Source organism: Acomys minous, assembly GCF_964271855.1.
Source record: "Acomys minous genome assembly, chromosome: 5".
In the NCBI taxonomy this organism is placed as follows: Eukaryota; Metazoa; Chordata; class Mammalia; order Rodentia; family Muridae; genus Acomys; species Acomys minous.
Window position 1 is genome coordinate 125,265,210 of NC_140494.1, and position 24,716 is coordinate 125,289,925.

General features: G+C 48.3%; 3 protein-coding genes across 9 annotated transcripts in view; 2 read left to right on the forward strand and 1 right to left on the reverse strand.

Annotated features, from left to right (window-relative positions):
- Positions 1 to 11,362, forward strand: part of CSNK1G1 (casein kinase 1 gamma 1) — a 116,495-nt gene extending 105,133 nt beyond the window's left edge. For 2 of the 5 annotated variants that reach the window (XM_084782397.1, XM_084782389.1), the window contains one exon: positions 5,963 to 11,362. In XM_084782397.1, the coding sequence (XP_084638523.1) occupies positions 5,963 to 6,017 (55 nt within the window). In that variant the 3' untranslated portion in view covers positions 6,018 to 11,362. The remainder of the gene's footprint in view (positions 1 to 5,962) is intronic. The other 3 variants (XR_014779379.1, XR_014779380.1, XR_014779381.1) reach the window with 3 other exon arrangements.
- A 1,810-nt stretch (positions 11,363 to 13,172) lies between these two features.
- PPIB (peptidylprolyl isomerase B) lies at positions 13,173 to 19,015 on the forward strand. Of its 2 annotated transcripts, none has more exons than XM_084782405.1 (5): positions 13,173 to 13,405; positions 14,545 to 14,658; positions 16,095 to 16,218; positions 17,813 to 17,997; positions 18,683 to 19,015. In XM_084782405.1, exons 1-5 carry the CDS (start codon positions 13,271 to 13,273, stop codon positions 18,803 to 18,805), a joined length of 681 nt encoding a protein of 226 aa, XP_084638531.1. In that variant the 5' UTR covers positions 13,173 to 13,270; the 3' UTR covers positions 18,806 to 19,015. The 2 variants fall into 2 exon arrangements, with proteins under 2 accessions (XP_084638531.1, XP_084638532.1); XM_084782406.1 differs by having other exon boundaries at positions 13,182 to 13,405; positions 16,095 to 16,188.
- An 11-nt stretch (positions 19,016 to 19,026) lies between these two features.
- On the reverse strand, positions 19,027 to 22,253 carry SNX22 (sorting nexin 22). Of its 2 annotated transcripts, none has more exons than XM_084782410.1 (6): positions 22,099 to 22,253; positions 21,663 to 21,746; positions 21,235 to 21,339; positions 20,602 to 20,696; positions 19,854 to 19,921; positions 19,027 to 19,576 (listed from the first exon to the last, which is right to left on the reverse strand). In XM_084782410.1, exons 1-6 carry the CDS (start codon positions 22,171 to 22,173, stop codon positions 19,458 to 19,460), a joined length of 546 nt encoding a protein of 181 aa, XP_084638536.1. In that variant the 5' UTR covers positions 22,174 to 22,253; the 3' UTR covers positions 19,027 to 19,457. The 2 variants fall into 2 exon arrangements, with proteins under 2 accessions (XP_084638536.1, XP_084638537.1); XM_084782411.1 differs by having other exon boundaries at positions 19,854 to 19,948.
- Between the last annotated feature and the right edge of the window lie 2,463 nt (positions 22,254 to 24,716).

Sequence of the window (24,716 nt, forward strand, 5' to 3'; positions counted from 1 at the left end):
TCCCTGCTGCCTTCCTGGAAGTTGCCCTGAAAAGCCCACCCTGAGGCTTCCACCAGCTCTTTCTGTTTTGCATTCCCCTGAGATCCAGCTCCCCCACTGATGCTTCTGTCAGGCTTCTACCACTCCTCTTTAATGTGAAAACCAAGTGGCCTGCTCAGCCTCCCTCCGCTGGGGGAAACTAAACTCGGACACATACTGCATGTTTGCATGGCTCACAGGGAGTGACTTCATCTCACCTGTGGACTAATACCTCTCTCTCTCTCTCTCTCCCTCTTTCCCCCTCCCTCCCTCCCTTCCTTCCCCCTTTTCTCTCTTTACTGTGTTTTTTTCTTTATATACTCTGTAGCTGCCTGAAAATGCTCAACCTGTGGTGAGTCCCTCTCTCCTCCAGTCCCCATGCAAGGGGAGCGGCCCACACTAGACTGGGATTGGCAAAGCCTTAGAACTACTGAATGGGTCCATATGCCTTCTCATGCCTTAGCCACCCAGACTGGGGAAGTTAGGTCCACAAGGTGGGATGGGACAGGCCTATACCCAAAATTCAATCTTTTCCTTCTTTTCTTTCAAACCCACCTCATTTATCACTGTGCCCTCCTTCCAAAAACAATGACACCTCACAATATCCAAACTTAACTTTCTCTCTCTCTCTCTCTCTCTTTTTTTTTTTAAAGCTGAATGAGCTTCTTTCCAAATTTTTCTCCCCAAGTTATGACTAGAACTGTCAGGAGGAACCAAGGTTAGAAAGAAAATTTTAGGTGTTTTAATAACCACAACATAATATTATCACTAGATAATGAACTCAGCCTTTGGCAGTTTGGCCTGTAATGTGGCAATAGACTGTTTGGAGGAACCCACAAGCTCCCTATTGAGTTCCTTGTCGATTTCAGTTAGTTTTTCATCTATGGTAGGAGTTTCTAAAACAGGAAAACTCTTTGAGGGAAAGATGCACATTTTGTTGTTGATTGGACGTTGTTGGGATTTTTGTTGTTGCTGCTGCTGCTGCTGCCTTCCATAATGAGAGGATAGTGGGTCAGGGGCTGACAGAGGTATGGGAGCCTGTCTTTTTTCTTTAATACAGATGTAGGACAGGCTGTGGAGGAAAACCCCTGAAGGATTGATGTTGGTGACTTTTTGTAACCTTTCACACTGTCCACACACATATTCTATTCTGTTTTGTGATGATAACTTGCTGAATTCTGGCTACTTCGTTTTGAACAATTCTCTTCAGTAACTGCCTTGGGCCCTGGTCTCTGAGCTGCAGCTGTCTTAAGCCAGGTGGTCCAGGAGCTGATTCTGCCTAAGAACAGATGTGCACTGAGGATAAGAGCTGGGTTCTCAGGCCAGTAGGGTTGGTAGGGTTAGGGTTTCAGAGAGGATATTCGGCCTAGTCATGTGTCTGTGTAATCTAATGTTGTCGTGGTCTTTTTTTTTTTTCTCCCTGTGAGGTGTCAGTCATATGACCCCAGTTGCAAGTACTTTAGGTCCTCCTATGCTCATCCAACCTTGTTCATAGCAGGACTTGAACCAGTTTTAGAGCAGGAGAGCAGGAAAAAAGTATGGTAAAGAGAAACCTCAAGGGGGTAGCCTAGGGGAGTACAGGAGTGACAGGAGGGAGGAATGGGTCAGGTCAGAGGCCTATGGAAAGACTGTTGGATGGCTTGTGAGTAGAGTCCAGGATCTGTTTTGGCTCTAACTTGTTAAGAATTTCTGGTCACTCAAAGGATCAACTGGAAGGAAACCTAAGACACAAAGGGTGTTTGGTCATTTGTCCTTATTCTGTTCTGAGAGAAACAGATCTATCCGTGTGGAGTTACCCAGTAGACTTGGCCTCCAGTCTACATCCTTTTGCTGGTGGTCACCACAGAAACCAAAACCTTTGGGAACAGACTATGGAGTTTCCTTCCTTACTGTGGACTTAAAAGCTTCAGCTCCTCCTGAAGCTATACAGGGCTCTAATGCAAACCACGGCTGTTCCTCTGACTGACAGTCTCTGCTCATGTGCGCTCCAGGCATTCAGCAGAGCACATGCTGGCTCCTCTGGATTGCCCTAGAGGAAGTAAAAGAATTCATTGGACATTTGGAAATAAGCCCAGTATTTCGAATCCCAGCACTTGGGAGGCAGAGGCAAGTGGATCTCTGTGAGTTCAAGGCCAGCCTGATCTACAAGTGAGTCCAGGACAGCCAAGGCTACACAGAGAAAACCCTGTCTCAAAAAACCAAGGAAACAAGAAAAGAAAAGAAAAAAAAAATCCTTTTAGGATACTCTACACAAAAAATAAGAACAGAAATTAATTTTAGAGTTAGTAAACCCACTGAAAATCATAGTTATAAAAACTAGTTCCTATGTACTGGACGTTCAGGTCAGCAAATGTCTGGGGATGGGGCTGGAGAGATGGCTTGGTGGTTAAGGTTACTTCCAGAGCAAGCAGTCTCATGTCTCAGCAGCCATATGATACTCACAACTATCAATAACTGTAGTCCCAGAGGTCAAATGCATTATTCTGCCCAGGCATACACATGGTACATAGATGTACATTCAGACAAAATGCCCATACACATAAAATGAATAAAAAAATTTAAAAACAGGACTGGAAAGATGGCTAAGGGATTAAGAGCACTGGCTGCTCTTCCAGAGGTCCTGAGTTCAATTCCCAGCAACCACATGGTGGCTCATGACCATCTATAATGTGATCTGAAGCCCTCTTCTGGCCCACAGGTATACATGCAGGCAGAACATTATACATATTAACAAAAAAATAAATCTTTTAAAAAAATTTTTTTCAAATAAATGTCCAGCCATGCATGGTGGCTCATGCCTTTAATCCCAGCACTCGGGAGGCAGAGGCAGGCGGATCACTGTGAGTTCGAGGCCAGCCTGGTCTTAAGAGTGAGTCTAGGACAGCCAAGGCCACACAGAGAGACCCTATCTCGAAAAACCAAAACAAGGTTAAGAGCACTGACTATTCTTCCAGAGGTCCTGAGTTCAAATCCCAGTAACCACATGGTGGCTCACAACTATCTAGTGCCCTCTTCTGGCCTGCAGGTGAACATGCAGGCAGAGCACTGTATACTTAATAAATTTTTTTAAAAATCTTAACTAACTAACTAACTAAATAAGATAAAAATAAATGTCCATTTCTAATGCATGTTCTTGAATTCTTCCTCAGTGTTTCCATTAAGGCCTATTTTTAGCAATCAAAAACGTTAAACCTTTTTATTTAAAATAATTTATTCAATTTCCAGATATATATGATATTTTGGTTCACACCTATAATTGGTACTTACAGATATCATTGGTGCACAGGGCTGGTTGGGACGGACAGATACATGCACATTATTTTTGGGTTTTGGGGGGTTTTTGTTGTTGTTGTTGTTGTTTGTTTTTTCAAGACAGGGTTTCTCTGTGTAGCCTTAGCGTCCTGGACTCATTTTGTAGAACAGGCTGGCCTCGAACTCACAGTGATCTGCCTGCCTCTGTCTCCCGAGTGCTAGGATTAAAGGTGTGCGCCACCATGCCCGGACATGCACGTTATTTACCTATCTGTCTGTCTGTCTATTGAGACAAAGTCTACTATAGCCCAGATTGGCATCAAACTTGATATGTAGCCAAGAATGACTCTCCTTTCCTGACCTTTCTTCCAGTTCTCAAGCACTGGAACTGCAGGCATACATCACCATGGCCAGCTTTTGAGGAAAATGTTTTGAGACGGCTTAGTGGTTAAGAGGCAGTTTCTTCCAAAGGACCTGGGTTCAAATCTCAGCACCCATGTGGCAGTTCACAACTGTCTGTAATTCCAGTTCCAGGGTATTTGACACCCTCACACGGACATATATGGAGGCAGAACACCAATGTAAAGAAAGAAAGAGCCAGGTGGTCGTGGCGCATGCCTTTAATTCCAGCACTCGGGAAGCAGAGGCAGGTGGATCGCTGTGAGTTCGAGGACAGCCTGGGCTACAGAACAAGTGCAGGACAGCCAAGGCTACACAGAGAAACCTTGTCTCAAAAAACCAAAAAGAAGGAAAGAAAGAAACTCCTGTCTTAAAATCCCACATTTCATTCATGAAATTGCACTGTGTCACATCACTATCTGTGTAAATGCTTCTTTCTGCATTCTTTTTTATTTTATTTTATTTTATTTATTACGTATAATGTATACAGTGTTGTGCCTGCATGCCAGAAGAGGGCACCAGATTCATTATAGATGGTTATGAGCCACCATGTGGTTGCTGGGAATTGAACTCAGGACCTTTGGAAGAACAGCCAGTGCTCTTAACCTGTGAGCCATCTCTCCAGCCCCCTCTTTCTACATTCTAAGAAACTGTCTCACTGTAGGTATTGATGACGCACACGAATAAGTCCTAGCACCCTGAAAAGCTGAGGCCAGAGGACTGCACTTTGAATTTGAAGCCAGCCTTGGCTACATAATGAGTTTTGTCTCAAAAGAGAATTTCAAGAAAGAAACTTTATCCAAATTGCTAATGATGAAAATATTAGAAACACCATTAGAAAGTATAGTAACACAAGGGGTCTGAAGGGAACAGAATCAGCTACAGGGGAGAACATGGGCGTGTGGGCAGTCTCTGTATGAACACCCCTTACACTAAAGCCTAAGACGTGGGGCTGGAGACATGGCTCAGCCATGAAGAGCATCTGTGCTCTTCCAGAGCATGCACTTTCATTTCCCAGCATCCCCAGCTCATAACTCTTCCTCTGTAAGTCCAGTCCTATGAATCTGATGCCCTCTTCAGGCTTCTGTGGGCACTCACGTGATACAGACAGACATACATGCAGGCAAAACATTCATACACATAAAATAATAAATACTTTTAAAGAGCCCTAAAAGATTACTAAGAGACTTAAAGATATTTTTCTCAGAAAAGTTTTCTTTCAGGGACCAAGCACCTGTGCATTACTTACCGCTTTATTCTCCTCCATCTTTAACTCATACACTGCCTTTTGCCCACCCTTCTCATTTTCCATTTGTCATTTCTGGAAAGAACTAAACTTCTGCATCAACCTTGCTATAGCCCTCAACACTTCCTCCTCCAGTGCCTGTATGACAGCCACATTTCCTAATCCAAAGGCTGGAGTGAAGAGGACACCCTCGGGTTTAGGGTATGCCAGCACTGCCACTCTTCCACAGGCTCTCTCCTCACCCCCATACCTCCACCCCGTGTGCACATGTGCACTCACTTGCAAGAGATGGCACTTGGAGGGCCTCAGCCTCTACCTTAAAACAGTTGCTAACCCTGTGTGGAGCAGTGGCAGTCTTGGAGAACTAACTGGGAGATTCCCTGTGACTAGTTTCCAAAGGATTAGCTCCTGGGCTTTGGGCATCGGTTCCCTTGCAATAATTGGCACCTGTGCTGGTGTCAGGAGATCTAAGGTTCACCCCTTTATGAGCTAGAGTTTCTGCTTACTCCAGGCATCATGTCAGGGATAAGAACAAGGTAGAAAGGATCTTGATCTTTTGTTGGCACTGTGTGACTGCCAGAGTTCTAGATTTCATACTTTGTCTGAGATTTATTTGCCTCAATTTAGCCTCCTTGCCTGCTGCTTTGAGCTGCTCCCAGTATGAAGGGGCATACAGTGCAGGCTATTTTTATGTTACCCTGAGTACCCTCCATCTTAGTTCTTGACAAAGATGGAGTATCTGGGTTGGATGTTAAGAACAAAGCCTTCTTCATCCTTCTACCAGAAATACCTATGGCAACCAAGCCTAGTGGGCAGCATTTTGATATTCAGGTAGAGTAGCTGAAACTCAAATCAGCTGTTGCCTTTAGCTTTTCTGACAGACACTTCCTGCTACTTGCAGTGTTTGTGTACTGTAGGTGGTGGGCGGCCACATGGGTGGGAACAAGGAGAAAACAGTTCTACCCCCTGCAGTAAGCAGAAGCAGGCAGAGAAGTAAGCTGAGAGCTCCAGGCTCCTAGGTTAACTTAAAATGTTCTTGTGCTCCAGGTGCTGCTGTTTCTTTAAGAGGAAAAGGAAGAAGACTGCTCAGCGACACAAGTGACCAGTGCCTCCCAGGAGTCCTCAAGTCCTGGGGATTCTGGCTCCAATTGCACCTGCAGCTCCTGCCATTTCTCACTGGAAGGGACTCCTCTTTGGGGGAGGGTGGAGATCCAAACCAAAAAGAAGAAAACAGATGCCCCCAGAAGGAGCCAGTGCAGGCAGCCAGGGCCCAGTGGGCCAGTGGCAATCCCCTCTGTTTGAGCTCTGAGCGGGTCTAGAGCTGCTGCTTCTCCACTGCTTGCCCTTGGGCTCTCTGGCTGACTCTCTTCCCATTGTTTACAGTGAAGGTGTCATTCACAAAAACTCAAGGACTACTATTCTCTTCCCTCCTCTTTCTTTACACCACCCTCAACCCTCTCCAGCATAAAAACTACTAAGCTAAAGGCTCTGTCAAGAAGCTGGTGGTGTAGCCGAGAAGATAGGAGGAAGATGCCAGCCCTGGGCTGCAGAGCTTCTCCATTTCCCAGGTGTGTCTGTTAGTATGGCTTCCTCTCCCTCTGTGCCTGGGTAACTCCAACCCAGCTGGCCACAGGATTCAGGCCCCTCCTTCCACCTTCCATTCCTCCTTCCCCCCTCCTGTGAAGTTACACTGTAGGACACAAGCTGTGAGCATCTGCAGTCTACTGTCCCTGTGTGTTGGCGTTCTTAGCTTTTTTGACAAGCAAATCCCTTGCTCTGGGCTGTAGCAAAACGTGCCTGTGGTTCTGAGCAAAGGAAAGGAAACTGACTTTATTGCACTTTTAGTTTTTTGGGGTTTGTTTTTATTTTATAAACAACATGGCAGATGCATATTGTGTCTGGTTATATTGGGGGGATGTTTTTTTCTGTTTCAAGGGGGATGGGCCAGCCAAGCCATTCAGAGAAAATGTGGGTACAGAGGACATTCGTGATGGAGAGTCTGACTTGCAGCGCTTGGAAGAGAAGAAGCCAAACTTTGTGTCACCCTGAGTGAATACTCAGGTTGGCAAGGAAACATACTTGAATTTTCATTCATCTTCTCTGCTGCAGAAAAAAAGTCCCCTTCAGAGCTCCTTGACCTAATCAGCCTAGAGTTTGAAAGCCCAGCTCCTGAGCACTTGGAATGAGCACCAAGCCAGACTGACCAACCAGAAGGCACCTGTCTCAGAGAGAAGATACTTAACAACGGCAAAGCAAAATTTGTTTCCTCCACTGCCAGGGACTTCCTTCTAGATAGCCATGTGACTTTTTGTTGACTTGGGGGACAAAATTAATTACTAAACAGCCACCATCATATTGCCAGGAGTGGAAAAAAGAGGGCAACAAGTCTGCTTCCTAACTGCCAGAGGAACCTCAGGATGCATCATCCTAGGATCAGTACGCCCTGTCTGCCTCAAGTGAGTTAGGACATTTGGGCTGGTCTGCCTTAGAAACCAAACCTGTGATAATCTTGGAGCAGGTCCATAGCAATAGGCTTAGAACTTGGTACATGGGGCTGCAGTAAGCAGGAAAGGTAAGATTGGTTGGTTCTCGGAAATTCCAGCGAAAAAGAAACTGTAATGAAAGGTTTAAAAGCTTAACAGATGAACAGACTCTTTCCAGCTACTGTGTGTGACCCCACAGTTTAGCATGTTTTCCCTGGTACACTCTGCCTGCCACCATGGCATCTTCACTGTACATAACACCATGAGGCATCACTGGTTAACAGTGTGTGGGGTTACTCTCTGCGTGCTCTGTTTTCATTTGAGATTAATGGCATTTCCAAACAGTGACTTTGTATCCTAGTTATGGAAAAAAGGATTAGTCACGTGGGGAAAGAGGTTTTGTGTCTGGGTATAAAAAGCTAACCATAGGACAGTGGCTGGTGACTTAGTGCAGCACAGAACTCTTTGCTTGTACATGTAGAGGGCTGGAAGATGTCAGGATACTTTGTAGTATCAAATGAAGCAAAGTTCGTGCACCTTCCCTGTTCTACTAGGCCTTGGCTAGGGAATCTCTCTTCACTGGCTTTGAACCTGCTCAGGTTTGTAAAGATTGCTGTCCAGCCATTTCTTTACAAGAGATGTTTTTGTCTGTGAAACAGAGTGGCAGGGAGAAGTAAGGTCGACCCCTTCCCCATAAGGGATTGGAGTGTTAGGGTTCTCTTCCTTTTTATTAGGTGGTCGCTAAGGCTCATCACTGAAACTTATATAGTCCCTTGTTTGGCATGTGAGCAACTCTTAACTTCCCCTACAGAAACTTTAAAATCCTCATCCTAGGAAACGGTGGCAAGGCCTAGAGCATCCTGGCACAGTTCCCCACTAAGTGCCTCCCCCACCCTGCTTCCACAATAAAGCAAAAGCAGTGACCAGCTTGGCTGCAGGGTGGGGTGCCCTGCAGCTGGGTTTAAGACTTCTTTTTTGTCTTAAAATATTTTTATAGGCTAGCTCTTGAGGAATTGAACCTGGTTGGTTGTGGGTGCCGGGGGGTCTTTCCTAATGCACTCTTGGTGTCCTCCAGCCCCCATAAATCTTGTTAGATATTTGAGCTCTGTAGCAAAGGTCCCTTTGCCATTCAGGGTGGTGATCCTTTCAAGGCCACTGACACTCCAAGGTGGTCCCAAACCTGAGTGGTCCTCTTTAATATCTTAGGATTAGAACATAACTGGATTCCCCAGAAACAATCTGCTTGTCGTTTCCAGTCCCTTCAGCACACCAGGCTCCCGTTTCTGTCAGCTGCCTGACTACAAGCTCAGCCAGGTCCTCAGGCACAGGCACTCCATCTCCTGATCTAAAGTCCACTTGCTCCAGCTCAGTTATGGCACCTGAGTACAATTTTCTTTAGGATTGATGTATTTACTTCCCCTTAAAACCTACTCATCTGTTGCTGAGACAGGGGCCATTTGATACAGTACTATTTGGAGTTTCCTCAGGCTTTGCTGTCCTTTGAGACAGTACAGCCTGAGCAGACTACGGTGCAGCCAGGCTAGGCTTATACCAGTGTGTAAAGTGTGCATTCGAGTGGATTTTCAGAGTTCTCAACTCCAGACTGCCCACAAGGCTGTACAGAATGTGCCAGCAGCTAGTGAGCACTCATGACTGCCTTAATTAACAGTCTTCTATTTTGGGTCTGTCTAGGAACAAACAGGGTCTGTGAAGGTGTGTGTAAATCAGGTAACTAGCTAAGTCTCCAGCTAAAATTCCCATTTCAATCAGAACAATCTATGGGAGACCCCCAAGGATCCTAAAGTTTCTGAAAGTGTTAGTTTCCTGCCATGTTTAGCGAACGACAAGAACTCAGAAACAGACCATGTCCAATAGCCAGATGGTGTCCATTTTCTGTAAAGTCACTTCCAGTGTAGTTCGGTGGAAAATATGCTGTTGTGCTTAGTTAGTGTTGATATTCAGTGTTAGCAACCGGAAGCATACAGCAATGGTAATGTTACATTAAAATGGTTGCTAAGGATCACAGCCTTAATTTTAAAAATAATGTAAAAGATAATCCATTCCCCTCCATGGTGAGCAAGAGTAACTTCCACAGAAGCCTAGGAAGCATTTCCTCAAAGGAACTTGGTCTTTCTTTTGATGCATCCCTCCCAAGCCCATATGACTTCTGTGCCCCAGCCACCTCTTCTATGTTCATACTGAAACCAGTTTTTCATTCCTGTTTAGTTGCCCTGATAATGTTTCATCCACTGCCAGCCATGTGAAGGCTGGAATTTTTGAGAGCAGGAGTTTGCGTGGTCATACAACCAACATTGCCTTTGCCGGGCCACTGCTACCCTCCCTTTCATTGCCTCAAGTGGGCAGGTTGATTCCAGAGACCTCAGGGAGCCAGGGTAACCAGGTACCCATCCAGATTGGCCATGTGGGTGACAAGCAGCTATCTCTGGGTTCCTTGATTTTGCAGACTTCAAGGAAATCCCAGGTAGAGGTAGATGGCCAATGACTCCAGCTTTCCCCAGGATGGGTTGGTAGAAATCCAATTAGAATTACTTTGTTTTAAGGGGGTTAGTTTTTAATTATGAAAAAGAAGAGGCCACCATGGCTCTTCTGCGAGTTTGTAAAGTTTTGAGCAGTGTTTTCATCACCAGTCTTGGGAGTCTCTGATCCAATAACCAATCTTAAGGTGTTTTCCTACTTTTGCAGGTAACTAAGTGCAGAAGAATAGAGTTCTTACTGTATTCAAAATAGTAAGTAGACCCCTGGAATATAGGCAATTGTAGTTGTCATATTTTCTCAAAAAACAAACCAGGAAACCTACTCCAGTATTTACAGATAAGCTTTCAAGGGTAAAAAAAATAAGTCAACATGCACTCCATATATCTCTAGTTCAACTACCAAACTTGATGTTATAAAGAAACCTCAGTCACGTGGACAGGATATTCCCCCTACCCCCAATCACTTTTCTGATGCCGTCACCACCCTTAAGGTCTCAGAGCCAAGGATTATCTGTGGTAGTAAGCCAGAGTGCACTGTCCTCATCCCAGCAGCGCACGAACGACTGCCGTCCTGACTACCCCAAACTCACCTTTCAGGGTAGGTGAGAGCTTTTGGTGCCCCTCCTCAGGAGCTCTGACCAAATCCCAGGCCATTCTGTGCACCAAAAGCCCTTTGGAGGGCTTACCAACCTGTTGAGAATGTCTCAGGAAACACGAGCCATTTCTTGGGGACACATGTATTTACAGATGGACGTGTGCTGCACTCATCTGTGTGTGCTTTACTCTCAGACGCAGTGTGACAAGTGAGAAAGCTGGCTCTCGGAAGGAGCCCCGCTTATCAAGCAGAGAACAGCAGAAAAGATGAAACCAAAAATCTATAACCCTCCAATGGAAAGTCATGTCGATGCAGCAATTCCCATTGGATACATTACACTCTAATTTATTATTTATCTCTTTTTACGTTTTACCCATTGTACTCTTTAAAAGATGTTGGGATGTTGGTTGCAATTTTTTTTAAGTAGATTATGTATAAATCAGCTGTGGGAATCAATTTTAATTCATGTGTGGATGTGTCTAGTTATTGTTAAATGCCTTTTTTCTACTTTTTTTTTTTTTAAGATACATAATGTTTCATAATCCCTGGCACTGGTCAAACAACCACAGCTGTGAAAAATGAAACTTGTAGTATTTTTTAAATGAATGTCAATTTTGAGTGTATTTGAAATGTTTCCTCCAGTAGAGATATGTGAACACCACTGGGGAAGCCTCCTCTGCAGAGGAAGCAGTCTTTGGTGAACATGGCACGTGGGTCTGGATGTGTTACCTAGAGTAGCCCGTTTCATAGGGCACCATGCACAACACAATGTCATCTTTAAGTATACCTCCTCCCCAGTTTGCGGAGGAAAAGACTCAGTTTGCACCCTTTTTGTATGTAAAATAAAATGTCCTACCTTTCTTGGCTACTTTTACTTACTTGGTTCATAAGTTGGCTTTTAGTCTTCCTGGTTCGTTTATTTCTAAGAGTATGGTGTTGCTGTTAGTTTAATGGTAAGGCAAAAATAAGTGTTTATTATTAGACTTATAATTATTACAGCAGTAATATCTAACCCACTGTCATAATAAAAAAGACACAGACACCTGTTGTATTTTAAAACAAACCTTATTTTACCTGGGGCTGGCCTGATATTAACCCCCTAAACTACCTTCCAATATTTTTCAGTCTCCATCCCATGCCATCTGCTTCTAATAATTTCTGTTTGTGCTACCTCCCATCCATGTTCCCAAAACACTGGCTAAGGTTGTTCATATGGGCCATTTTTTAATGTGGAACTTAAGAGGCCCCATGTGGCTCTTTTCTATCCCATGGCAAATCTCCTTCCTCTTCCAGCCATGTCTGCTTCTCCTTCCCAAGATCCTCTCTGTCCCAAACACACACGAACCTTTGCCACGTCTACCTTCCTCCAGCCCTGCCCAGGTATTGGCTTTATTAGCCAAACAAGGAGGCAGGGTTAGGCAATACTTGGGGTAGTGTGACAGTCTGCAGTAAGAATTTTGGGGAGCAAGTGGTTAACAAATACAAAGCACCAGACCATACTCCAACAATATGGCTAGGAGCAACTGATGGGAATCAGTATGTCTTTAAGCAAAAACAGTGTCTGGTACCTTGGCATTTTGCCTTCATTCCCTGGGCTGAATATTGCCCTGTCCTTTTAGTCTCTTTAAAAAAGTAAATATTCCAGGAGCGTCAAAATGTCCCAAAAGGTACAGGTACATCCTGGACAGGTCTGATAGGCTGAGTTTAGTCTTCAGCACCCATGTGAAAAAGGTAGAAGGAGAAAATGTAATCTGCAGTTGTCCTCTTAAGATCAGTGTGTGTGTCATGGCGTGCACCATCACCCATACAACTTGGTTTTGCTTTTTGTTTGGTTTTGGTTTGGGGTTTTTTTGAGACAGGGTTTCTCTGTGTGGCCTTCGCTGTCCTGGACTCACTTTGTAGACCAGGGTGGCCTCGAACTCATAGTGATCCACCTGCCTCTGCCTCCCGAGTGCTAGGATTACAGGCGTGTGTGTGCGCCACCACACCCGGCCACAACTTTTATTTTTAATATTTTGGGACTGGGAAGATGGTCCAGGTTGGTAAAGTACATGCCACTTTGTTTTTGCTCTTTTTTTTTTTTTTTTTTTTTTTTTTTGGCGGGGGGTGGTGGTGGTCGAGACAGGGTTTCTCTGTGTAGCCTTGGCTGTCCTGGACTCACTTTGTTTTGTAGACCAGGCTGGCCTCGAACTCACAGCGATCCCCCCGCCTCTGCCTCCGAGTGCTGGGATTAAAGGCCGGAATCACAAGTGTGAACCACAACTCCCGGACCCCAAACAAGATCAATATTATAGAAGGAGCTATAGAAGGCTATGTTGTAAAACTCAGCCGCCAAGTTCAACCCCTGGCACTTGGGTTAAATGTGTTGAGTTTGTTGTTGTTGTTGTTTAAAGACCTCCCCCAAATTTGGTAGTGACCGGCCTTTACACACGGTAACAAAGTCTGGTAGTCAGGGCTGGTCGCAAGGCATGCTGGGTTTCGTAGTCTTTTCTTCTCAGACCAATCTCAGCGGCGCCTTCCGCGCATCGACTCGACATAGGCGGAGGGGCAAGATGCACATCCAGTTAGAGGACTGTAACGTGGCGGCCGCCCGCAGCCCCGCCCGCGGCGGCGCCTACCACTCGGCGTTGCGGCGCAGGGGGAAACGCGGCACGCTCCCCGCGCTGCGAGACTGACGGAGGCTCCGGGTCCACCCCGCGCCCGGGCAGCAGCGCGCGCACGCCGCGCCTCCACACCCTTTTCCGGTCCGGGCTGCCGCGACCGCTCTTGCTGCTGCCGGTGGATGCTGCGCCTCTCGGAGCGCAATATGAAGGTGCTCTTCGCCGCCGCCCTCATCGTGGGCTCCATCGTCTTCCTTTTGCTGCCGGGACCCTCCGTGGCCAACGATAAGAAGAAGGGACCCAAAGTCACAGTCAAGGTCTGGGCTCCCCTCACCCGGCGAGGCCTGCCTTCCGCTGCCTGCGGTCCGGTCCCGGCCCGAGCAGGTCCGGCCCAGTAGTTCCGACCTAAGCATCGGTGCCTTGGTTCAGCCCCTCTCGGAGCTAGGCTCGCCCTACCCACTCAGACTAGAGAATGGGCCGGACTCCTCGAGCCCCAGCCCTGACCTGGGATGCCCAGTTATGGACAGTCTCAGAGCCGCCCCATAGCACATACCCTGCAGTCCCGGGAAATGGTGAAGGATCACGATTGCCGAACCTTTTACTATGGCCACTTCCAGTTTGCTGTGTTTTGTAGCATCCACAGTAAATATAGTTAAACTTGCAAGCATAGTCATCTCCGTGTGTATACCCCCTTTTAATGTCTGTTTCTATAATCTGGAGTCATTGCAAGAGCACATATTGCTGTTGTCTGAGAACGTAAACTTTAAAAAAAAAAGTTAGATTATTTATTTCCTGGGGAGAGAGATTCAGGTCCCACAGTGCAACCGTGGAGGCCAGATGACAATTGACAGGAGTGAATTCTCTACTTCGGTCATGTGGGCCTCAGGTCTTCAGGCTTGGCTGCAACCAAATTTCACTAAGCCATCTGGCCAGCCTGTAATCATTCCTTATGGGGCAGGGTGGGAGATAAAGCAGCAAGGCAAGTGCTGTGGCATGTACGTACTCCCAGCCCCTCTGGAGATTTACAGTTTAGCAAAACCCTGTCTCAGAAAATTCAAGGGATGGGATAACCATTGAGATGTAATATGAATAAATTAATTTAAAAAGGGGTTATCTGTGGAAAGAGTGGTGACCTGCCTACCGTGGGCAAGACCATTTCATTAGTATTGGGGTTGGGACCGTCCAGAGCTTTCGTTAGTGTGCAGATGTTGGTGAGCCACCATCTAGGTGCTGAGAACAGAAGCTGTGTCCTCTGGGAAAACAGCAGATGCTCTTAGCAGCTGAGCCATTTCTCTAGCCTGTTCACTTAGTTTGTACAAGGGTTTTGCTGCCGCCAAAATCGGACTCAGCCACAGTTTTAGGCTTTGTTCCCTCTGTCCCTAGGATAACTTCTGGCTCTTCCTTCTCTACCGAGGCCCCTCTAAACGGCTGAGCTTGGATTGTTTGTTCTCCTTAGGTATTCTTTGACCTCCAAATTGGAGATGAACCTGTGGGCCGAGTGACCTTTGGATTGTTTGGAAAGACGGTTCCAAAAACAGTGGATAATTTTGTAGCCTTAGCTACAGGAGAGGTAAGTGGCTGGTACCCAGGTAGGCAACACCACACAGTAGGGAAGGAAGCAGGTGGCTTCCATAGCTGGCTTCTCTGAGGACCAAGTATGTTTGTGTGTTAAGGATAAACAGGTTCAGTCTGTAACGAGTCACACAGCCATGGAGCTGCTATGGCTGACTCAAACGCTCAGTTGCCCACATTTTAGCACCACACAAAGATGGAGCTGGTTCCCCCAACCCTGCTGTTTCCTGCAGCTATTCATAGCAGGCGGAAAAAATAGTTCAAGATGCTAAAGCTGGTAGCTTCACAGTTAGGGAAGCTGTGCCAAACGGTTCAGTGGCTGCTGAGGTGCTGATGTGGTTTTATGTTATAGAGAACATAGGCAGATACGGCACTGTTTGGCTTTGATGTTTGAAGAGTAATCTTTGACGTCTGGTTTTATTTGAGTTCTTAATTGAATGTTCTTAGAACGTAAGATGTGACTGCTATTGGAACTAAATAAGAGCTGTCCAATATTGTTTAGCTTATTTCTTTTCGCGTTGTGTGCATTGGTGTTTTGACTGCATGTGTGTCCATATAAGGGAGTCAGATCCCCTGGAACTGGAGTTACAGACAGTTGTGAGCTGCCACGTGGGTGCTAGGAATTGAACCCTGGTCCTCTGGAAGAGCACTCAGTAACTCTTAACCAGCCCGTCTCCCCAGCCCAGCTATCAAATTTTTAAAAAGAAGAGAAAGGGCCGGGTGTGATGGTACACGTTTTTTTAATCTCGGCACTCAGAAAGGCAGAGGTAGGTAGATTGCTCTGAGTCTGAGGACAGCCAAGACAGCCAGGGCTACACCGAGAAATCCTGTCTAGAAACAGACTAATAAACAAAAAAAAAAAAACAGAAAAAGAAGAAAAGGGGCCCAAGGGAGCTCATCCTATAATACGGGACAGACCTGTAAGGAAACATAAGTTCTATTTAATGAAGCTTGTATTCTAACTTTGTCCATTTTGTTTGATTTTTCCTGAGACCGTCTTACGTAGCCCCTGACTGACCTAGAACCTGATAGTAGCCAGAGGTGATCTTGAGCAGCTGATACGCTGGCTCCTCCCTCCTGAGTGCTGAGTTCACAGGCGAGCGCCGCCGCCATGCTCAGCTTACACAGTACTGTGTACCCAGGACTGTGTTCATGCCAGGACAAACACTGCGGCTGAGATACATCCCTAGGTCTCACGTTTGTCCTTAAGATGAGAAGAGCAGAGAAGGGAAAGCCATTTCGTGGCCTTGGGTTACATCATTCAGGAATTGTATGAGGGCAGAGGCTAGAGATCTGGTTTTTTCCACATGTATGCGCTTTGTATTTGTCACTCAGTACATGACGTGCTTGAGCCTATACCAAAGGGTGAGTTTCTCTAAAGACATCTGCTTGCTGCCTCACTCTACCTTCTGGTCTTCTCATCTCTCTTTCCAGAAAGGATTTGGCTACAAAAACAGCAAGTTCCATCGTGTCATCAAGGACTTCATGATCCAGGGTGGGGACTTCACCCGGGGAGATGGCACAGGAGGTAACTTCACCTGGGGAGATGGCACAGGAGGTGACTTCTGGTGCCCAGGGTGGGGTGGTCTGGTTAGACAAGGCATCTTCTTTCTCCAGCTCTGCAGGCCGAGCAGGTCCGCTCCTCTCCTGCACTGAGATTAGCTGCATCCTTTGTTGAAAAGGGAGCCCAGTGCAAAGGAGGTGGGGATCAGGTAGACTTGTGCTCTCTCCCAGGCATCCACTGTTGATACAGACCTGTGGTTTGTACCACACATTCTAATGCCTGAATTACACACAAACACATAAGTAAATTAAAAGGGCCTAGCCGGCTATGGTGGTGTATGCCTTTAATCCCAGCGCTCGGGAGGCAGAGGCAGACAGATCACTGTGAGTTCGAGGCCAGCCTGGTCTACAAAGCAAGTCCAGGACAGCCAAGATAACATAGAGAAACCCTGACTCTAAAAAACAAAAACAAAAACAAATTTAAAAGGCCAGCACAGTGGGTACAGGTCCTTGCTTCTAAGGCTGATAATCTGACTCTGATTTATAAGTCTCAAACACTAGAAGAAAACTGACTTCTGCAAGGTTATCTTCTGACTGCTGTGCACACACTGTGGCGTGAGCGTGTGCACCTATTCTCATCCTCCCCCAGACACACACACACACGCGCGCGCGCACACACACACGAACTAAAAGTAGAGAACTCAGGGCAAGTGTGTTGTCATGTGCCTATAACCCCACACTTAGGAGATTACGGCAGGAGCTTCCAGAGTAGCTTCAAGGCCAGCCCGATCAGTGTGAGAGCTTGTCTCAAAAATCAGACACCAGTGGCCAAGAGCTCAGAGCACTGGCAGCTCTTGCAGAAGGCCCAGGTTCAATTCCCACATGATGACTTACAACTATTTGTAATTTCTGAGGAATCTGACACACTCTTCTGGTCTCCTCAGACATACATGTATGCAAAATACCCATTTAAACTCTTTTTGTGTGTTTCAAGACAGGGTTTCTCTGTGTGTATCCCTAGCTGTCCTGGACTCACTTTGTAGACCAGGCTGGCCTCGAACTCACAGCGATCCGCCCGCCTCTGCCTCCCGAGTGCTGGGATTAAAGGCGTACGCCACCACCCCCGGCCTACTAAGGGCTTTTTTAATAGGAGCAATTGAAATCCCATGGTTGACTAAGATTTCCAAGGAAGTTTCTCAGATAGGAAGTCTTAGCAGTCAGTGTCCAGCCAGGAGTCATTGCAGGAAACAGCCCTCTCGCTGCAGCCTGCCGCCTCCTCAGCTGCAGCAGTCAACCACATCTTCCTGGTCAGTCTCAGGCCAGGGTAGTCCCTGACCCGAGGCATCCTGAGGAGCCGTGGCATGAGCACACGTGTGCTGAGAGCAAAGGTTTGCATGCAAGTGAATAGAAAGGCATTGGGGCCCGTACCTCACACAGACAGTGACACACGTTCATAAGCATCTTTTATTTTGTGTTCCTCCATAAGAGACTCTCGGTGGTCTTAGTCTCAGTAGCTTGGGTAGAAGGTAGGAAGGCTGCTTTTATGTCCTTGTTTGCCACTTAAGCCCAGCCCAGCAAGAACAGCCTGAGCCCTGTAGATCCTCACCCAACCATCGGCCCACTTGACTGACCTGCTCTGACTCTCCCAGGAAAGAGCATCTATGGCGAACGCTTCCCGGATGAGAACTTCAAGCTGAAGCACTACGGGCCCGGGTGGGTGAGCATGGCCAACGCGGGCAAAGACACCAACGGCTCCCAGTTCTTCATAACTACAGTCAAGACGTCCTGGCTAGACGGCAAGCATGTGGTTTTTGGCAAAGTTCTAGAAGGCATGGTAAGTTTCGAAGTGGGGGCCTAACCCTTGATGATCCTCACCAAAGATCCAACTGGAACAGGCCAAGGCTTCAAGTAGGAAATCTTTTCCCCAAAGGCACCTAAGCCACAGGTCAGACCAGCACCTGCTCTTCCTAACCTGTGGCCTAGCACAGTGGAGGTGAAGTGTCAGGAATAAACAGCCTGACCCAGTGTCTTGCTTATGCCTATGGCCCTAGCTGTTGGGGAAGCTGAGTCAAGAGGATCACTTGAACTCAGGAGACCAGAGGCCAGGCTGGACCACATTTCAAAGTGTCCATGTGGCTGGCTGCATGAGAGTGCTTAATGCCCCAGCCCCACAGTCAGGATGCCTAGCCTACATATCTCCATGCGCCCGAGGTCCTAGGTCCTTCCAGGCCCCAAACAACCCATCCAGAAGACCTTGTAGACTCTGTCAACTGCAGGGTCCTCTTTCAGCCTCTCACTGAGTCAGGGATGTTCAGACTCTGACACCTGAGCAGTGCTGGGTCAGCTACCCAACATCCGTGTCCTGCTTTCATGCCACCGCCATCAGTCCCTGGGCTTTCGGCTTCTTGGGTTTCAGTGTTCATCCCACATGGGCTTTCATCCTCCTCAGCCATCCACGGGGCTGTCGGGCGCCTTTTGATCCCCAACCCACCCCTCCTTTCCTGCTGTTCTCGTCTAAGGATGTGGTGCGGAAGGTGGAGAGCACCAAGACAGACAGTCGGGACAAGCCCCTGAAGGACGTGATCATCGCAGACTGTGGCAAGATCGAAGTGGACAAACCCTTTGCCATCGCCAAGGAGTAGAGAGTAGAGAGTGCCTCGGGGACTCATCGCTCCAAGCAGCTGTCAGTGCCCTCACGGGGGTGAAGGTAGCCAGTCACAGGGTTCCATGCCGCCCTGGCCCTAGTGCTTCCATCCGATGGGGTGCAGCCACACCCCCTCGCATTCCACAGGCCTGATTTTTATATCAAACTCCTACCAATGCCGATCAATAAAAAAGTGGTTTTTTTTTTTAATAACTTGGGTGTGGCTGTGTTTGGGAGTGTATATAGCACCTGTCCTGTGTGGTGATGGATGCATGCCTCTTCCTTGGGTTCCTGCCTAAGCCTGCCCCTGGGTGCTACCCTCTGTCATTAGGCAGAGGCTTTCTAGCTTCTGTCAGCTGCCAGGCTGGGCCAACAAAATCCACCTGAGTCTCCTAGGCCTACCTCTGAAATGACTTTGCACCTCTTTCTTTCTCTTGACTTTGCCTTGACCCCTAGACTTTTAAGAATTTTGAGTTCTACCAGGGGCCGCCGGCAGTGCAAGCCAAGTTCAGAGCCTTGAGTGGGGAAGGGTACGCTGCAGCCTCAGTTGGACCTGAGTCTAGTCCAAGGGGAAGACTCGGTTTCTTACATGTAACTCCTAGGACTGAGACACAGAACTGTCCTGACAGGTGGCCCAAAGCCTGGGCTAGTCAGGCCGTTGGTGACGGAGCAGGTTGATGGTTAGCCTTTGGCTGGGCTGGTGCTGGGCCGGTGCTGAAGCCATAGAGACCCTGGAGTGCACCGTCCACCACCACTTCTGGGAGAGGTTCTGTAGGAGAGAAAATGAAGGAGAGGGAGCTAATATACACCTGGCCTTGGGCCGGCAGCCCTCAAAGCTGTCTACCCAAAATGTTGCCATTTCCTGGTCCACATTCTGTTCGTATTAGCTTTTGAAGACAGGCCTGAGGGCGACAGACACCAGGTGAACCCGTGGGATTGCACTAGGTCCTAGGAAGTAAATTAGAAAGCGGGCTGCAGGAGCAGCAGGTGGTAGACCCCAGAGGACAGTAGGTGGGAGGTGCCCAGAGAAACTTAGGATGTCTCACCTGGGGCAGGAGTGTAAACGTAGGGATCCCTACAGAAGCCAACGACCGGCCGGTGGTGCAGCTGTGAGCTGTGAGGAAGAAAAGAGCTGTGAACCCTGAGTGTGGAGAGGTGGCAGGCAAAAAGACACACGGGATGGATACTGAGGACCAAATGGGCAGGGACCCACAAAGGAAAAGGGGCTAGACACAGGCGGCTGGCCTGCTTCCTAGCATGTAACCACCAGGGGGCAGCAGGCTTCAGAGCAGGACTGTAACTTGCCTGGTATCACTAGGCAGGAGTTCCCCTGGGGTGCTGTAAAGAAGAGAAACACTGTGAGCTGCTTGAGGGTACCCAGGGGAGGTGAGGAGCGGTGGAGACAGACTAGCCCAGGGGACTGTTCTATTTTGTAGCAAGCTCAGTTCCGGAGGTGGAGGCCCGTGGAGCAACCAAAGTGGTCGAAAAACAAACAAAAACCCCAACACCCAGCCCCTCCGGGTGGATCACTATGAGTTCAAGCCAGCCTGGTCTACAAAAAAGCTAGTCCAGGACAGCCAAGGCTACACAGAAAAACCCTGTCTTGAAAAGCAAAACAAAACAAACCAGCCCTGCCACAAGGGTCAAGAAAGTTGAGGGAAGCCATGTGTCAGAGAGAACCAGGCTAGGCCCACCACGTTTGAAAGTGAGAAAAGGTGACCCTTCAGGGTCTCTTTGCAACTTCGTGCTGCTGACATGAGAGCCTGTGCTACACCGCAGAACCGCTGTCCTTACCTCCAGCTACTGGCCTTGGAGTCTGTGGGGAAGTGGCGAAGTCTCAGGAATTCCAGTAACTCCTTGGGCACATCCTGATTCAGGTACAGGATGCCCTAGAAAAGACAGGAAGCCCGCGATCAGATCCAGCTACTAACTGCACAACCCGTTGCAAACAAAAATGTAAGGACTATCGTTCCAAAATAATTAATTTCAAAGCAGTGGAAGCAAGTACTAGACCAGGCTCAGGGTCCTTCTGAGGAATGGCCCAATATGGACCGCAAAGACTGTAGCCCCCCCACCCCCATGAAATGGACAGGCTAGTCTAGTATTAGCTATTGTCTGCGTTGGTGGCATCAGTGCGCACACAGCTCATGAAGATCACACAGAATCTTACCCCAGGGGTGAGTCTACTTGTTGGAGTATTCAAAACTTTAAATAACCCAATAGAAAAGTTTATTTAAAAAAAAGAGAAAGAAACAAAGAAAAGAAAAGAAAAAAGTTTATAATCATTGTTTGAAAACATGGAGCCTGGGGTGGTGAATAACAACTCTTAAGTTATGGGGCCCCCCACCCCCCCGCAGCCCCCACATCTCTAACTGGGTCATCCCTGGTCCTGCAGGCTAGGGGCAACCAAGTGTGCCCTGTGCACACCTGGATATAGGTCTCCAAGCCCTGCCGGCGCTGTTCCAATCCTCTGGTCCTCCAGTTGGGCAGACGTTTTGAGGGAAAGTCGGGCACTTTGTAGCGTTTCTTGATCTGTCCATCAGTTAGCGAGGTGAGATCCCAGCAAGCCCCTCAAGCCCCTTCCGTCTATCAGAGGGCTCTCTCCAGTGCTCCCTATATGCCTTTAAGAAGCTTTAACCTGGGACAGCTGGTAAGAGGTGGTTGGGACTGCAGTGACAAGCCGAGCTGGGATATAGCCACTGCGTCCTCCCCGCGAGGGGCCCTGCAGCCCTGGGGTAGTTGCCCATGACCTGCATCCTCCCGGGGCCAACCGAAAGCTAGGACCAGAGCTCTTTCGCCTGCCACCCAGGGGCCTGGCCTGGAGCCTGATCGATGGGTAGTCTGAGCCGCCTCACCCGCTTGTGTAGAGCGTGGAACTCGCTGTAGCGCCTTGGCACAGTGTGTCTGCGTCCACTGTACAGCACCTCCACTTGGAACACCTAGCGGGCGAAGGAGCGCGGGCGGCGGGTCCAAAGGATGCACCAGGACCCGTGCCGCCGCGAGACGCGCCCACTTTCTGGTGTTTGAAAGGCACAAAGCCGACTTGGCGTGTCGCCGCTCAGGGAAACCCCTCCCACACCCCACACACACCTGAAAGAAAAGGAAGGCTGACCAGCCCTCCCCTCTACTCTACGCGACCCAAGAGCCTGGACCATCGTCTGAGGGACTGGCAAAGCCAAGTAACCCCAAACCTTTGCGACAAATGTCCTAGCCTGGAATTCTGGATCCCTTTTGCGCTCGTCGTGAGGGTATTCGGCGGATCCCTGCACGTACTCTCCATCCACTGCTCACCATGTGGCCTTTCTCTGGACTCTGCCTGGGCTCTTCGGCCTCGGGCCCCACCGAGGGGATATGAACTTCCAGCATCCGCGCCCAGACCCCGCCGCAGCCTCTCCCGGATTCAACGCTAAGTCACCCGAACTCCCTGGAGAAGCCAGGCAGTCCAGTGAGACCGTCCCGCCCTCGAGCTACAGGCCCTGCCTCCGGACCCCAGGCCCCGCCCCATTCTCCGGACCTTCTTCGCCCCCATCAGTCTCCACCCTCTGGTCCAGGACCCCGCCCTCGCCCCGCCCTGGAGCTCCTGACTCGCCCCGCTCGGGGCGTTTCCTGGTCCTGAGGAGAGAAGATAGCACCCTGGGTCTGGTGAGGTCTCCATGCGGGGGTGGGGGGGACCCTCGGCAGGGTCACTCGTTTGTCGAACATTTCCGTAGGGTCCACTCCAGACAGGTACGCAGCGGAGGTAAAATTTCACCTGTTTTTTTGCTGAGTGCCCTGGATTCTGTGGTGCCAGATGGCAAGTCTGGGCGTCCTCCTAGGGCCACCTTTGCTCACAGGGAACTTTGGCCACCCCATCCTGACCCTCTCTCAGGTAGAGTCACCACCTGGGGACTCTAACAAAGGCAGTGCCTGGGTGAGGCTGGGATCCATTCTAGCTTTGATGGGCACCTACAGACCCTCCATTAATTTATTCCATCCATCCATCCACTTACCCCTCCATCCTACCTTAGCATTCTTAAATTCCTTCAAGCCAGTGTGTGGGGAAGCGGCAATTTAAAAACTCGGGCTGCTCAGCTTTGAGAGTCACACAGCCTGGATATCAAGTACTGTGTGGATTTTTTTTTTTTTATCTGCAAATAACAGTAGCAGTTAAGTGTGAAAACTGAGTGAAGCTGGAAGGATGGCATGCATGGGCCTGGGGTTCTTGGTAGTTGTGAGGCTGAGGCAGGAAGATCGTGTGAGACTTAGAGTTCAAAGGCAGCTTGAGCAACACAGATGACTTTTTATGGGGACAGGAGGATGGTGGCTTCCCTATGGGCTTGTCCTGCGGTGGTGGATGCTGTGATGGGTAGATAATAAAAGATAAGTACAGGGCCACCGTGTATAGGGAAGGGAACTGTAGGAGTTTACAGAGGTGGCACCTGGCTGCTCTTACCTACCCTGCTGTTCTTTCTTGGAGTGTAGTAGGATTGTGAGTAGGCCGATTAATTTGGGTTTGTTTTTTTTTCTAGATAAGTTTTCTCTGTGTAGCCTTGGCTGTCCTAGAACTCAAGCTCCACACCAGGCTGGCCTCGAACTCAGAGATCTGCCTGACTCTGCCTCCCAAGTGCTGGGATCAAAGGCGTGCGCCACCACTGCCCAGCTCTGGTAGGATTTTCACTATACAGACAGCTCACTCTCTCAGCCCCACACCCTCACGCAGCTTAGGTGAGTTGTAGCATTCAGGAGCACTCTTAAACTGGGTTGCCTGTGACGGCTGTTCTTAATTGTCAACATGCTTACAGCTAGAATTAACTCAAAACCGAAGCAGCTGGGCACACCTGCGAGGGCGTCTTAGTGACCTGGCTGATTGAGGTGGGAAGACCCACCTAACGCCTATGTGAAGGACTTGGAAGAAAGAAGCTTTTACTTTTTGCCTGCTCGGGTCCTGCTGTTCAGGCACCCCCTCACTTTGAAATCCAAACATCCACTGCAGACCAGCTGAGATATCTGCCTCGTAGACTGGATTCTTGGATTTTGTTAGTAGGCAGCCACTGTTAGACTAGCTGAGCCTCTCTCTCTCTCTTTCTCTCTCTCTCTCTCTCTCTCTCTCTCTCTCTCTCTCTCTCTCTCTCTCTCTCTCTCTCTCACACACACACACACACACACACACAGTGGAGAGACAGATACACAGAAAGGAGAGCCATTCGTTTAGAGAGCACTGACTATACATTTGTATAGGATGTGGTTGTCTTGAAAATTCGGCAACAATAGAAAGTTTCTAAATATGCAACACCTAAAAATTAATTTAAACTCTAGCATGTGATGAGTCTAAGGTGTGTCTGGCAGCCCTTGACCATGTGCCTTCAGCCCATGGTACCCAGCCTCAGCTGTGAGCACACAACACACACACTTTGTACTGTACGTGCAGGTACCCCATGCACTGCCAGTGAGCACTACCTGAAATTCTTCAGCTGTAACTTATTTACTTATTTATTTATTTTGGCTTTTCAAGACAGGGTTTCTCTGTGTAGCCCTGGCTGTCCTGAAACTTACTTTGTAGACCAGGCTGACCTCAAACTCAAGAGATCTGCCTGCCTCTGCCCCCTGAGTGCTAGCTAGGATTAAAGGCGTGTGCGTCACCTAGCCCGCCTCCATTGAAGATTTAAAACTCTATTAAACATTATTGATACCCCACATCCTGCAGCAGCAAGTATCCAGCGCGATTTCATTCTTTCTGTAGAAATAAATAGGCACATTTGTTCCATTGCTGTTCAAACTAAGTAGTAGATGTCTTGTGTATAGCAAGGAATGCTGCACCGACTTCACACGTGGAAGGCCCCGTGGCGTGAGGTAAGAAGCCTTGCCTTTCTAGGCTCATACCTGGGAGGAGCTGCTGGGGTAGGGCCAAGAGCAGAGCACCTACCTTAAGG